The following is a 16,233-nucleotide window of genomic DNA, read 5'->3' as shown; positions in this document are numbered from 1 at the left end:
AATTAATTGCTTTTTATCCAAAAGTTGATTATTACAAGTCAGAAGAAATTGCAAACCCACAAAATAGCACAACTACTTTCATTCATTGTCATATAACTGTTCTCTTTCTGTAAAAATTTCAATAATTTAACACACATTTCAAAAATATATCTCTTGATCACTCTCTCATCACTCTTTCATTTAACAAACAATCACATATATCTTACCCCTATATCATCTGTTAACATCTCGCCCCTCAAGAAACTTCCTCGTTAATTGTCAGATAGTTACAACATTGACCGAAGATCACATATTACCGGCATGTAAGTAAGGCCATGATTTTTATATAATCATCACCATGCATAAAGTTAAAAGATTTATAAAAAAAAGTTGAAATATGGCACATTTCATTATTGATGCACTCCAGTGCGTTCGAGTACTCATGAAAGAATTGTCCAAGTTTAATGATAGTATAAATATTGAGTAAGTTTTAACAGTGATGTAAGTTACTTTGGACAATATAAAACAACAGCTCTATGATAATTTCCCAAATAAATTCAAACAATTCAGGCAAGACAAGGACAGATGTGTAATGAATCTATTTTAAACAATTATTTTTAATTAGATGGCATTCCAATAAAAATGATAGAAAATCTTTGAAATATCAAGTGATGGTAAAATCAAACACCATAACCCGAATCAGTTATTGACCAGAAGGATGCAAGAATACCGTAAATTGGCGAGCCAAGCTCTCAAAAATGTTTGGTTCCATTTCTAACACCTTATTTAGGCGAGCTGAGTTTCTCAACAATGACTGCTATTAAAACGAAAGTGAGAAAGAGCTTAGAACTCGAAAATGACATCGTTATTTTCATATCGAATACAGAGTCCAGGTTTGAAAACCTAGTTTCCAAAAAGCAGGTCCATAGGCACATAAACGACAACAATATTATAATTAGGGCGTTATATTTTTGTTTGACATGTTTTATTTGGGCTATGAAATAAACATCCTTGTAAAGTTTGTTTTTTCTTTTGGAAACCTGGACTTCCCAGAGGGTCGCGACCCACTCTTTGCGAACCACTGATCCATGCCAATATCTTTAAGAATTTCTAGGTTTTTATGTTAAGCTCGATCAAAAGCTTTTTGGCATTTATTCATTGCTTTCTTACCCTTCATATTTAATATTTACCCTATAGTAAATCTTCAATATGAGGGTTCATTCGCATGTTATATTTTTTATAATTATTCATATTTGACAGGTATAACCTCCCATTAAATTTTCACATGTTGTTTATTAAGTATAGTAATTTTTTGGTGTGTAAATTAATGAATAAAATGATACAAAATAATATTATGTTAATTAAAAAAAGGTCTCTTTGTGTATGATTGCGGAAAACTAAATATTTTATACCACATTTTTTACAGTCCGTATTAAAATGCATATGATACCATCTAAATTCTTATTATTCATAACGATATTATCTGTGCCATTAAGCTTCCTATATTTTAATAAAAACTTAATATTTCCGTACATTTGCCTTGTATTTTTCTCTTACGTAGTATTAAATATCCGTGAACCACCAACTCAGTAGTAATATATAAGACATATGAATATGATAATAAATAAAAATGTTGAAAACGTTAAAAGAATAAATTGTACTAAAAAGTGAAGTAATAATGAAGATGATTTTTGACAATTTTGTCAACATGATAAGTTTTTTAACGAAATAGACATTTCGAATAACAGTTTTTTAATAATATAGAAATATTCATTATTTATTTAATGTGATGTTAGATTAAAGGTGTATTTTAAAATGGTGTTACTGAAGTTGTTTAAACTTATTTACAAACTAAAATTGTGTTCTATGTACATTGGATGCATCTACGACGATTTGGGTAAGTAACGTCGTATTCCTTACTGATAGCATAGAGCTTCTAATCTGTTGTTAATCGGGATAAAATCGATTTGATTCCTACTAATGTATTCGCGGTTATCTTGTGGCGATTTCCAATTATATAATTCATATATACATTAATTAGCGACTTCCATAAGTCAATTTCCCAGTTTATTCAGCTCCCCGAGATGATTGATTGGTCCTATAGAGTTCATTAGGTCCTTTAGAGATTTATTAGGTCCTTTAGAGGTTATAGAGTTCTCTTTAGAGCGTTGTAAAACTCTTCTGTTATAAATTCTGGTAGGTCGGCTGTGTGAGCGTATACGTGTGGGTGTGTAATTTTTTATGGACCTAGATCTTTGTTGGACTGACATCTTCCACTTCCTGATGTGGGAACAAAATTTAATTTGTGGGGTACCTAGCAGTTTCATTAATTCGAAACCATTTATATCTAACCCCGGCGCCGGTAGGATTTCATGAGTGTATCTAGCTACAGCATTTTCATTTCCTTAATGACATTGTAAGTTTTGCCAGCTTTTTACATTGTTTTTATGTTCCGGACACATATCTTATTGGGACTCTCTAGAATATCTATCCTGCAGTATGCAGTTTTTTGTCTTTTGCGGTGTTTTTATTGTGTGACTATATTTTCCTTGCCGGATCTGACTGGTACTTTTCCTTCCATTATAGGACATAAAACATACAAGAAATATCCAAAAGGATTCTTAATCTAGTGGTTTATCAGTACATTCTACATCTTAATGTCATTAACCAATTTTTTTCCATGGTTTCTTCTTGCCAGAACATTCTTACATTAGGTAAAAGAAATAATAAATTAGACTTACTCACAATCAATTTAATTTAACTATCCAGACGACCGGTTTCGCTTTCTATAATATGCAAAGCATCTTTAGGTCTCATACAAAGTTAAATAAATGCTTATGCCAATATTACATGTCTGTGGTTTTCCAAAATGAATAAAATGTTTAAGCAGACAAGGTAAGACCCACAAATTGGTAAAATAGTCTATTAAACTGTAATAAATTAATAAATGAACAAATAAATAAAACATTACTAACATGCCGGTACTCTATTAATTAATGGTTGAAAGAACATGGTTCAAACTATCCTGTATAGTTGATTGGAGAACTTAAGTCTGCTATTGTAATTGTTTGACAGTAAACGGGGAAGTTCTTGTGGAGACAGATGTTCAAAATAGTGGCTGTATAATTATTAAAAAGGGGAAATGTCAAGGTTGCCAATAGTAACTAATAATTGATCTGTGTGATCTGTATCATCTCTGTGTGTGTCAAGCGAGAATAAAGAAGTCAGATCTTAAAATTCATTTTGTATAATTTTTAATATAAGAATTTTTCACATTACGAATAGATAAATCATCACATATCTAAGAAAAAGAACAAAACAAACATTGGTTCTTAGAGCTTCGGATATTTGTGCTATTCCACGCCACACAACCTACAAGATCCACGTTTGCCGACAACGTTGAACGAGACAGTCGCAGAAATACATCGAGTGCTCCTTTGCCCCAGGCTTCAAGTCAAGTATACAATCCGATTGAACACATACTGACGATTTCACTGGACGGGACATCGAATCATCAAAAATCAGGGAAGTGAGCTTTTGTTCCTTACTTATCTGCCTTTCATTTCAATTTCCTAACTTATACTTCTTTAATCTTGAAATTTATTGTTCATTGTTAGTTTACTTTGACACATAATAGTTAAAACATTTAAATTTGAATTAAAATGGGGGATTTTCCTACGTTAAAAAGGATAAGAGCATCTCTTAAAGCGCGATTAACCTCATTTATTAAATTTATTGATAGGGACTCAACCCAAGGTGAGATGAATGAGCCAACTCGCGCTGAAATTGAATTGCGCATCGAAAACGCGAATAGTATTCATACTCAATATCAAGAAACCCAATTAAAAATAGAAAGTTTACTGGACGCAATAACTGAGGAAGAAATAAATTACAGAGAAACGTTCGAAACATCATTTTATTCACTATACTAGTGAACATAGTTCACATAGTTCACTATACTAGTGAACATTTTGCATCCAATCATACATATACAACCTCCAATATAAAACTTCCTTCTATTGAATTGCCAAAATTCAGTGGCAACATAGAAAAATGGTTAGATTTTCATGACTTATTTGATTCGTTAGTTATAAAAAATAATAGTATATCTGAAATACAAAAATTACATTATTTAAGAGCATGCATAACAGGTTCTGCCGAGAGAGTCATTGCTTCTTTACCTCTCTCTGCTTCTAATTTTACTGTTACATGGAATCTTTTGGTTGAGAGATATTCTAACAAGGAATTGTTGTTGCATAACCATATTAAAGCCATCTTCAATTTAAAGGCAATCAATAAAGAAGGTTCATTTTCAATCAGAAATTTAATTGATAAATTGTGTAGCAATCTTAGAGCTTTGGAGGCATTAGAACAACCAGTCGAACATTGGGATGCCCTTCTCAAATATATTCTTTTGGAAAAATTAGATTCTGAATCTGTGAAAGAATGGGAGAAGGCCAACAATGGTAAAGTCAGTCAAGTTTCGGACCTCATATATTTCCTAAAAACGAAGGCAGATACTCTAGAAAGATATAATCTAAATAAACCCAATATTCAAGGGACTTCTGTCAATAATCATGTCAAATTCAGACACAACAGTACCAAGGCTCTTGTAAGTACAAAATCTTCTTTTCTTTCTTGTCCTTTATGCAACCAGCAACACAAACTGGTTCACTGTAGTCAATTTCATTCATTAGACATTCCTGCCCGTATTAATAAAGTACGTAGATTTAAATTATGCTTGAATTGTCTGCATTCTGGACATCAACAAGCTACGTGCAAATATGGCGAATGTAAGAAATGTAACCAGAAACATCATACTCTTCTCCATGAATTTATTGAAAATCCACTAAATCCATTGTCTCAGTTTAATGATCAAGTAGTTGCTTCTCAGAGTAGCCCTCAGACACTTTCTAATACTTCTCAAAATCAACAAATCCTTCTATCAACGGTTGTTGTCCAAGTTCGTGACCATTTAGGGGTTGCTCATAATTGTAGAGCTCTTTTAGATAGTGGAGCTCAATCTAATTGTATCGCATCAAGTTTAGTTGATTTGCTGGGTATTTCAAGGGAACAGGTTAACATTTCTGTAGTGGGTATCGCTCATGTTTCTTCTAAAATAAATCACAAATTCAATATTGTTATTAACTCTTTACAATCTATATATTCTTTCCCCCTAGAGTGTTTAATCATTCCACAAATATGTGGACAACTTCCAGTTTGTCAAATTGATGCATCTTCGTTGCCCATACCTGCAAATATTCGTTTATCAGACCCAAATTTTCATACTCCTTCGGAAGTAAATATTCTGATCAGTGCTAGTATATTTTGGGACCTGCTATGTGTGGGTCAGGTCAAGTTAGGTTCTGAAAAACCCATACTTCAGAAAACTAGATTAGGGTGGATCATTTCTGGTCCTTTAATAAATACCAGGGTGAATAGTCAGCAATCTACCATATGTGGATTATCACACAATATCCAAACTGACGGCTTTTCTAGGTTTTGGGAGATTGAGGAGTGCTCAGGTACTAAACTTCAGTCTCCAGAAGAGTTATTGTGCGAGGAGCACTTCAAATCAACCTTTAGGAGAAATTTGGACGGTCGGTTCATTGTATCCATTCCTTTTAAGTCACAGGTTGACTCTTTGGGAGAATCGAGATCAATAGCTCAAAGAAGGTTCTATAGCTTAGAAAAAAGGCTTCTTAATGATCCTATCATGAAGGAGCAGTATGTTGCATTTATGGAGGACTACTTGTCTTTAGGCCACATGTCAAGAATTACTGATTGTACTTTGCCAGTACATAGTTATTACTTTCTTCATCACGGGGTGATGAAGCAGGACAGTCTCACTACAAAACTCAGAGTAGTGTTCGATGGTTCCTGTCCGTCATCATCTGGTCATTCGCTCAACGATCTTCAGATGGTAGGTCCCGTCATGCAGAATGATTTGATATCTATCCTGTTGAGATTTAGAAGGTATCCATTTGTTGCATCTGCGGACATTGCCAAAATGTACCGCCAAATTCTTATTGATGATACTCAACGGTGTCTCCAAAGAATCTTATGGAGAAATCATCCGAAAGATCCTCTTCATTCATATGAATTAAATACAGTTACTTATGGCTCTACGTCAAGTAGTTATCTAGCCACTAGATGTCTCTATCAGCTATCATTAGAGCATTCTGATACATTCCCTCAAGCTTCTAAAATCATAGCTGAAGACTTCTATGTTGACGACTTGTTAACTGGTTCTGATTCGTTAGAGGACTTAATCCTTAATTGTAAACAAGTCTCTGAAATTCTTTCAAAAGGTTGCTTTCCACTTAGAAAGTGGACGTCAAACAATTCTTCATTTCTTAAGTCCATCCAGGAATCTATTTCATTAGACACTCCCTTCCTTTTTGGTGCCAATGAAAACACAAAGACACTAGGGTTACAATGGTGCCCTAGTTTAGATTCATTGTCCTATTCTATTGATTCAAATGTTACTCCCAAAATTATCACTAAAAGATCAATACTTTCTGGTATTGCTCAAATATTTGACCATTTAGGTCTCTTAAGTCCATCAATCATTAAAGTCAAAATCCTTATGCAACTCCTTTGGTTAGAAAAGTTAGACTGAGATGAAGGAGTGCCATTGCATATTCAGTCTGAGTGGTTATCTTTCAGAGATCAGTTGCATGAGTTGAATAAATTGCAAATTCAAAGAAATGTAGTTCTCCCTAATTCTGTTCTTATTGAAATGCACGGATTCTGTGACGCAAGCGAAGTTGCTTATGGCGCAGCCATATATATTCGCAGTGTTGATAAAAAGGGTAACATTTTTATAAATTTACTTTGTGCTAAAAGCAAAGTAGCACCTGTAAAGAAGCTGAGCGTACATCGCCTGGAACTTAGCGGAGCTTTGATCTTATCACGTCTTTCTAAAATGGTTATTACTTCTTTAAATATTCAGTTCAATAAGATTTTTCTGTGGTCTGACTCAACCATTACCTTGGGCTGGATAAAAACTTCGTCACATGTACTAAAAACTTTCGTTGGTAATCGTGTTTCAGAAATTCAGTCCAACACAGATCCCGAAAATTGGAGACATATACCTACGGATTGTAACCCTGCTGATTTACTCTCTCGAGGAATTGAACCTCAGGTTCTAAGCTCTTGTTCATTTTGGTGGCACGGCCCATCATTCTTGCTAGATTCTCCTGAAACTTGGCCAGTTCAAGTATCTTTTGATAAAGAAAAACTTCCAGAGTTTAAAACTATTAGCAACCAATTTATGATAGTTTCGTCTACTCCATTATTTGATTTTGAAAAATATTCGAGTTTTTCAATCTTGGTAAGGTCAGTGGCTTACTCTTTGTGTTTCTACTACAATTCTCAACGAAAGAACAAGGCCACTCGTGTTTTGGGGCATTTAACCACGCAGGAGATTAACAATTCTACCCTTACCCTAGTTAAGTTGGTACAAGCTGAAGGTTTCCCATCTGAGATTCAGTGGTTAAGAAGAGGTAATGCAGTTTTTTCTAAAAGCAGAATCTTATCACTTAATCCCTTTTTAGATCCAGAAGGATTACTCAGGATCGGTGGTAGATTAAGTAATTCAAACTTTTCTTATCAAAAGAAACATCCTATTCTAATTCAATCTAATCATAAGTTTACTATTGTTTTTCCGTCAAGAGCATTTCAAGCTGTGCCATGCAGGACCTCAACATCTCCTAGCTCATGTGCGTGAGAAATATTGGCCTTTACATGGAAAATCATTGGCTAGGAGAACGGTTCGCGAATGCTTGCGTTGCTTTCGCTTCCATCACGATCAAGTTAATCCCATCATGGGAGATCTTCCCCAATCAAGAGTCATCCCCTCATTTCCATTTGCTGTTACAGGAGTTGATTATGCTGGTCCATTTGCCCTCAGAACTAGTCGTCATAGGGGTGCTTCTTCATATAAAGGTTATATTAGTTTATTTGTTTGCCTATCGACAAAGGCCATTCATTTAGAGGTGGTAACGGATCTTTCCACCGAAGCCTTTATGGCGGCAATAAAACGATTTATAGTTAGAAGGGGCAAACCATGTCAGATGATGAGTGATAACGGAACCACATTTGTGGGTGCCAACAATTCTTTGTTGGAATTGGGTAAATTTTTGAAAACCAATGGTAATAAATTCCCTGATATGTGTGCTAAATCTGATATAAATTGGAAGTTCATACCGGCTCATTCTCCTCATTTTGGCGGTCTCTGGGAGGCTGGAGTCAAATCGGTGAAGGCTAACCTCAAACGAGTTATGACAGATACGAAATTAGATTATGAAAGATTTGTTACATTACTAACTCAGATTGAAGGAGTATTAAATTCTCGTCCTTTGAGTGCCTTGTCTTCTAACCCTTCTGATCTTTTGCCTTTGACACCAGCTCACTTCCTCATTGGAAGAGCCATGGATTCCGTTCCAGAAATAAATCTATACTTATCCATTACCAGTTTGTCTAGATTCCAGCAGTTGCAGCAACTTCGCCATCATTTTTGGAAACGTGGGTCTCTGGAATACATCTCCGAATTGCAAGAACGGAAGAAATGGAAAGTCAACCAATCTAAAATTCAGACTGACACACTCGTCCTCATCAAAGAAAGAAATTTACCTCCTTTAAAGTGGTGTCTTGGGCGCGTAGAAGTTTTGCATCCCGGCACTGATGGAGTTACACGAGTGGTTACCATAAGAACTTCAAAAGGACTAAAGCGAGCTGTTACAAACATTTGTCCACTTCCGATTCCTAGTGATCAAAGTGAAGGTGCAATCACGCCTTAAGTTCTAGAACTGTTAATGCGTCTTAGTTAAAGAACATTTGTTTGATTTTTAAACTTAAAAGTTTATAATAATTATTGAAGATGTATTTGTTTATTTTTTATTGCATGTAATGCATTTCCTCATTTACTTGCTTACCTGTTAAATTGAAAGCGATCCTTTCAAGGTGGGGGGCATGTTCAAGATAGTGACTGTATAATTATTAAAAAGGGGAAATGTCAAGGTTGCCAATAGTAACTAATAATTGATCTGTATCATCTCTGTGTGTGTCAAGCGAGAATAAAGAAGTCAGATCTTAAAATTCATTTTGTATAATTTTTAATATAAGAATTTTTCACATTACGAATAGATAAATCATCACATCATATCTAAGAAAAAGAACAAAACAAACACAGATTTTTTAAAGTTATTTATATTTATTCTAGAGATATATTTATGAAATGTGTGTTATTTATTGAGATTTTATTTTTGAAGGTGACAGTTGTGAGACAATGAATGAGATTATATGTACAAATTGTGTGGGTGTGCAATTCTATCAACTTGTAATTATCAAATTTCTTTGATAAAGTTCTTTTGTAATATGTGGCAAATGGTTCAGTAAAGTCCAGTATTTAAAGTTAAAAAATTAAAAATTACACAGAAAACACTTAAAAAGGGGGACGAAACAGACATTAAATTTAAAAAAAGGGGGAGGATTTGAAAGCACTACATCTCTTACTTGGAGACAATGAGTTTTTTTGTGTTATTTATTAGATTTTAGAGGTAAATTTGACAAAATAAAGATTTTTCAGGCGAATTTTGAAGGTCCTAAGTCAAATCTGTGTGGTTGAAAAACATTGAATAAGAAAAGGCTTGTTTCCCCCTCTTTTTTTGTAATTATTGATATTTGGCAGTAAGGGTAATAAATTAAAACATTTTTAACTAGCCGTATCTCATGGAAAATTTAATTGTCGCAATATTGTTTTGTATACAATAATGTATTGTTAAGTTATAAGCAAGAGTCGAAAAAATTCAATGTTTTTAGTAATTTTTAAATATTTTATTGTTTTTAATAATGTTCCAGACCTGTTTGAGAAGACGGATGAGGTACTTATTATTACTCTGAAGTTATTACTTAACTATTTCTGCAAAAATCCTAATGCTACCTTTCACATCCAAATTTAGTCGTTTTTTCATAGATCCACCCCGTTCTGTAAATCATACTAAAATTTTAGTTTTCGGGACGGCTGCAAAAAAAATTTACATTACGACGACTCAATGCTTTTATTTAGCTTATGTGCCCCTTTAAGAATGTGACCAATTTGTTAGTTTAAAACGTCAATTTCATGTTGCCGCTCTCCGAGACAGGGCGTGGCAGTAGCTGTAAGGCCGGAATGTCAGAAGAACTTCCAACTTTTTGGAGCCGTGTGGACCAAGCCCGCTACTAAGTACAAGTTCAATGGGGAAACGGTCCTTTTCAGATTGTTGGCCTTTTGTTTGTTTGGTTTTAAACGCGTGGAGGATAGCTGTGGCTATGTTCTCACCTAGGATCACGTATCGTTGTGCAATGAGATTAAGAAACCACAGAAAACTAATCTCCCCCTGTCCTTGTGATTTGAATTCGACTCTTAGGAGTGTGTGTGGTGCTCACTGTTTGATTTTTGATGTTGTGGATGTGTGTGTTTATAGGGTTGTTGGGATGTTAGTGTAGTTATTGGTTGTGTATTTTTGGCTTTTTCTCTAGGAGTTTATATGTTTATGATTGTGAGCTTGGTGGAGGTAAAGTGTATAGTGGGTAAATGATAAGTATATATTTGGATGTTGTGTGGGTAAATAATAAGTATGTATCGGAGTGCATGTGAGTGTTGTGTTGTGTTTTTATGTGCGGAGTTTTGTTAAGGTTTGGTTTATTGAGTTATTCTAACAGAAAGTAGATATGGCGTACCCATACAGTGTGTTGGACATTTGGTTGAGATAACGGATGGTGTCACTCCTCTTTTTAGTGAAGACATTAAAAAGGATCATGGAAGTGAAATGAATTAAGGATTTCATGTCCGAGGAAAGGTCATATCAAGAAATTTGTTTAGGTGAGTGTACGGGTTGGATTTGTTTTAGATTTTTGGGTTGTATTCTGAGGTGTGGACATCTTGTTGGGAGGGCAGGGTGTTCTTCGTTACAGTTGGGACATTTTGGATTAGATATCTGAGGGTAAGTATTTGACCTGTGTTTGTTGTCCACAGAATGGACAAGTGAATGATTTGTCTGTACATTCGCTGCTGAAATGTCCGCTTTTGCAACATTTTAAACAGTATTTCAGTCGAACCGGAACGGAATTGCTTGATTTTGAGACCTCACAATTAAGCCGTTCTTCTTCGATCTTGATGCCATTCGGCGAACTTGGTGTCGGAGTTCGTGAAAACTCTGATATAAGAGGTAAGTTGGTTAGTGGAGCGGGCAATTATGCGAACTATTTTGGTGAAAGAAAATTTGTCTTCGGATAGGTTATCCTCGATGATTTTCTGGAAAAGTTTTTTGTCGACGCCGGCAATGACTAGATGAAAGATTTGAGGATCATTTGAAACGGGTTGCGGATTAGGGGGTTTTCTGAATTTGTGTCCTGAGTTTAGTGAGATGGTGTCATGTCGGGTGATTTGTCGTAGTTTTGCCGTGAGATCTTTGAGGTCTAGATATTTGGTAGTTCGCGCTGAGGATCGGATCGTGTGTGGTGATTGTTGCGTGTTGGCTGTTAGTGATTAAGTGAGTGTTGTTTGTTGAGGTGTGGCGCGTGTGTATGTGGGTGTGTGTATGGGTGATGGCATTGGTTGAGTGTGTGTTGGTGAGAGTGTGTCTTGTGTTTGTAGGGGTATGTGGGTACAGGGATTTAGGGGTGGAGGATCGTAGTAAAGTGAATCTGCTTTGGATGTGGATGGGATAGGATTGTGTTACTCTGTGTGTGTGTTTATTAGTATTTTCTTGGTGTGGAGTATTATTGATATTGTGTTGTTTGTATCTGTGTATTCTGTGGATTTTCGCTTGGATACGGTTATGTGGCTGTGATAGCTTGCAAATTCTCTTTCCACTCTCCTATTTTGGGAATAGGACCTGTTGTGTAGAGGATGGCTTTATTTTCGGATAGTACCATTTCTAGGTTGAAAGGGAAGTCTACAAGGAAATTGTGGTTATTGAGGATTCAGAAAAATTTTCTGTGGCTAGAAAACTTTTTCGGGATTAGGGTGATGTAGTATTTGTGTGTATGTTGTGTCTGTTTAGGGGTGGAGTGTGTTGGTGTAGGTGGAGGTATGGATGAGGGTGATGGCGAGAGTATGGGTGATTGTGGTCTTATATATTTGATGGAACCATGTATTATTTTTTGGATTTGTTCGGGTGTGAGTGGTGATTTTTCCTGTTTTTTGTGTATGTTTTGGACTATCGATGTGTTGTGTTTGCTCGCCGCCTCAGGATTTTGGATTCAGAGTTCTGTCAGAGCCTGCTCCCACTCCTGTGACCACCTTGGTTCAGGTCCATCTATAGTGACAGACTTGTGATATTGTGGAACGTGTTTCTGAGTCTGTGTCCCATTTTGTGTCTGGTAATTTTGGTGGTTTTGATGGTTCTTTCTGTTTTCGTGCTCTTGATCGTGTTCGTGGCATGTTGGAGTGGTGTGTGAACAAGTGTATTTATGTGTGTATGAATTGTGTAATTTGATGGTATATGATGTATATGTATGTGTAATTGTAAGTGTATGAATTTATGTAAATTGTATGTGTATGAATCGTGTTGGTGTAGTAAATTGTATGTGTGTGAATTTATGTTGATGTGTGTAAATTGTAAGTGTATGATTGAGGGTGTAAGTGTGTGTGCGTGTGTGTGTGTGTGTGTGTGAGGTTTGTGTGTGTGTGCGTGTTGGTCTTACCTGGGTTGAGTGTGCAATCGCGCGATTCGGTTGAGTCCTGCGTCGAGGAGCTCCTAGTACAGCAGCAAATGTCGGTATTCCCTTGTCACCTATTATGTTTTTCAATAACCGGTTCTAGGAATTATCGACCGGCTGGCGCCACGCACGTTCATTTAATGCCTGATTGCCGGTTTTGGTACCTTACATGCACTATTGTCATATCTCCACGCGGCAATTTTGCATCTTAAGTTTGTGTCTAGTGGTCCAAGCGTCCATATTCGCGACCCGTTGATACCGTGAATCCGTTCGCGACAAATTTAGCGCCCGCTGATGCACGTGTTTCGCGGGTTCCAGATTTGGACCGTTGCTGTCGTCTTCTCTTAGCACCGGTTTGCTGGTCTGGAACTGCTTCTCCGATGTGTCCGTTGACGTTGCGAGGTTTCGCCAGACTGTGTGGTGTTACATTACGTTGGAAACACCATTAGCACAAATATTTATAAATAGTTTATTTTACGTATTTTTATTACAACAGACAGTTGTCAATAATGTAAGACAGCTATAGCACGACGGTGGGTGATTTATCCACTGTGAATTTCGTGTATCTATTTTAACTCGATATTTCCCAAACATAAATTTTGTTAAAAGTAAACTTATTATTTAAAATAGAAATACAAGTCAAAGACATTTATACCTACTGCTTGTAGGGGTAGTATAAATATCGACAATATCAATATTTGGACGAATTCTTTATATCGGCACTCAGCTGTTTATCCTATTTATTTATTTTAATTATTTATATAATAGATAAATAATAGATAATAATAATGTACTTAATGCCGTTTATATATGATATTCAAACCAAAAAAGTGTATAAATATTTTAAAACTATACAATATTATTGGAAAATTCCTTTTCCAGAGGCATGGCCAGAAACTTGCAAAACAGGACATCGTCAATCACCCATAGATTTAAATCAAAAAAAGGCGGAGGCACGAACGCCGGCTCCGTTTAAATTCTATTCATATAATAAACGGTTCAAAGCAGATATACAGAATAGTGGACATGGAGGTAAATATTTTAACTATTGTAGTAAATATTTGTACATTTTTTCAATAGATTATAAGGTTTATATTAATTTTAGAGTGAGATAGAATAAAAAGTAAAACATTGATTTTTTCATAACAGTGTAATTCAGAAGTAATTTCCATTCTATTTAATATCGAAACAGACGACGACCATTGACTAGATAGACGGATGATATAAAGCGAATCACCACAATTTGGATGCAAGAAGCTCAAGATAGAAATAGGTAAAAAATTTTACGGGATGACTACGTTCAGCAGTGAAGAAATATAGGCTAGTTGATTCATCATCATGTAACTTCTTCTGTCCACTGCTGGATATAGGTATATCACATTTTTCGCCACTCTTCAGGGTTCTGTGCTTCTTGTTGCCATTTCTTGGATACTCGTCTAATGTCGTCCATCCAGCGTATTGGTGGTCGTCCTCTGCTGCGTTTTCTCGTGGGCGCCAGTCAATTAGTTTTCTGGTCCATCTTGTGTCTTTCAGTCTCGCTATGTGACCTGCCCAATTCCATTTCAGCTTGACTATACGTTCAACGCCATCGCTGATACCTGTTCTTTTCCTTAAGTCTTGATTCCTTATTTTGTCTTTTTTTGTCCCGCCGAGAATTGATCTTTCCATGCGCCTTTGTGCCACTCGCATTTTTAGTGCTGTTTTTGTGAGCGTGAGAGTTTCTGCTCCGTATGTCATAATAGGAAGAACGCATTGGTCAAATGTCTTCCGTTTCATAGCTATCGGGATGTTGCTCTTAAAGATGTCTCTTAGTGAACCATACGCCACCCAAGCAAGTGTTATCCGTCGTTAAAATTCGCAGGTCTGGTTGTTCTTGCCTATTCTGATTTCATGACCAAGATATATGTACTTTTCTGTCAATTCTACCCCTTGATTTTGGATGATTAGGTGTTCGCTGGGAACTAAATTTGTCATAAATTCGGTCTTACTGATGTTCATTTTTAGACCTATTGTTGAAGATACGTTTTCTAATTCTTGTACCATTTGTTGTGCTTCACTCAGATCTTCGGTAATAAGTACTATGTCGTCGGCAAAACGCAGATGATTGAGCATTTCTCCATCTATTTTTATTCCTCTATTTTCCCACTTTAGCATTTTAAAGGCGTATTCGAGGACCGTTATAAATAATTTAGGTAAGAGAGTGTCGCCCTGTCTCACACCTCCCTTGATATGAATTTCTGTGGTGGTATCATGTAGTTTTACACGCATTGTGGCGTTTTGGTATAATGTTTGTACTAGCTTTGTGAGCCGGTAATCTATTCTACTATTGTTCAGAGCAGTTATAATGCTGTCTAATTCCACAGTGTCGAAGGCTTTGTGAAATTCTACGAAGATAAGTACCAGTGGTCTGTTATATTCTAGCGACTTTTCTATTAAGGTCTTTACTGTTTGCAGGTGATCGTTTGAAGTTCATGTTTTTGGTATGCAACAATCTCTTAGACAAAGGTTAAACAACATTTTTATTTGGTTGATAAGGACACGTCCGCCCATCTTTATAGCTTTTATTACGACTCCATCTACTCCTGGCGCTTTGTTGTTTTTCGTCTTTTTCATTGAGTCCTGAATTTCGCTGAGTGTGATCTCTGGCATTAGCTCTGAACCCTGGTTGATAATTTTGCGTGATGCGGCGGCTTCCAAGTTCTTTTGGTCTTCTCTTTGGCTTGTGTATAGTTCTTGATAGAAGTCTTCAACTATGTGTAGTAGTTCTTCTCTATTTGATGTGGGGACTCCTTCTTTGTTCTAGTTGATTATACAATATAATATGCAGATTGCACCAAGGCTTGGTGCTTAGTTCTGAGTATGCTCATAAGTGTTCGATCAGATAACAACGAAACTACAGGGTAACATTCCATGGTGCTTAATGTATGTTGATGATGTAGTGTTAATAGCAAAGAGTGAGAGGACGACTTTGGAATGTGTATTCAAAGAAGGAGACAAATAACATGATATCTTTGGATGGTAAAATGATTGTGGAAAGTAATAATTTTAAGTGCCTAAATTCGTTAAAAGGGATTTAGAGGACAGAAGAAAAGCTAAACTACAAATGAATATACCAAATACAACAGAAAGGAGAATGAGTTGAAAAGCAGCAAACAAAAAAAAAACAAAACTTCTTTTTATGTAGACTTTAAAACAGACAAAGTTTTTCAATGCGCCTGGAGTAAGTTGTCGTTCCATCGTTTTCGTGGACTTTCTAGTGATCGTATTCCTATTGGGGAACCATCTCTGCCCGTCTTTACTACTTTATTTGTTGTCATTCGTCTTATATGATCGTTCCATTGTACTCTTCTATTTCTTACCCAGTCCTAAATGTTCTTCACCTAGCATCTATCTTGTATATCTGTACTGGCCTTCAGAAAAGCAAAACTGGCCCGCAGAAAAAAGAAACGAGAATAGTGAGATATAAAGTTATAAGATATGCAAAATCATATAATAAACAAAGAGATTAAAAGTCAAAGTCAATAAAACTACGGGTTTCGAAGTAGC

General features: G+C 35.9%; 1 protein-coding gene across 1 annotated transcript in view; it reads left to right on the top strand.

Moving 5' to 3' along the window:
* Positions 1-16,233, top strand: part of LOC140452230 (carbonic anhydrase 9-like) — a 50,544-nt gene that overhangs the window by 13,703 nt on the left and 20,608 nt on the right. The window contains exon 3 of the mRNA XM_072546386.1: positions 13,570-13,719. Within this exon, the coding sequence (XP_072402487.1) occupies positions 13,570-13,719 (150 nt within the window). The remainder of the gene's footprint in view (positions 1-13,569; positions 13,720-16,233) is intronic.

The sequence above is a fragment of the Diabrotica undecimpunctata genome, chromosome 1, assembly GCF_040954645.1.
Source record: "Diabrotica undecimpunctata isolate CICGRU chromosome 1, icDiaUnde3, whole genome shotgun sequence".
In the NCBI taxonomy this organism is placed as follows: Eukaryota; Metazoa; Arthropoda; class Insecta; order Coleoptera; family Chrysomelidae; genus Diabrotica; species Diabrotica undecimpunctata.
This window is presented reverse-complemented; position numbering and strand designations above follow the sequence as displayed.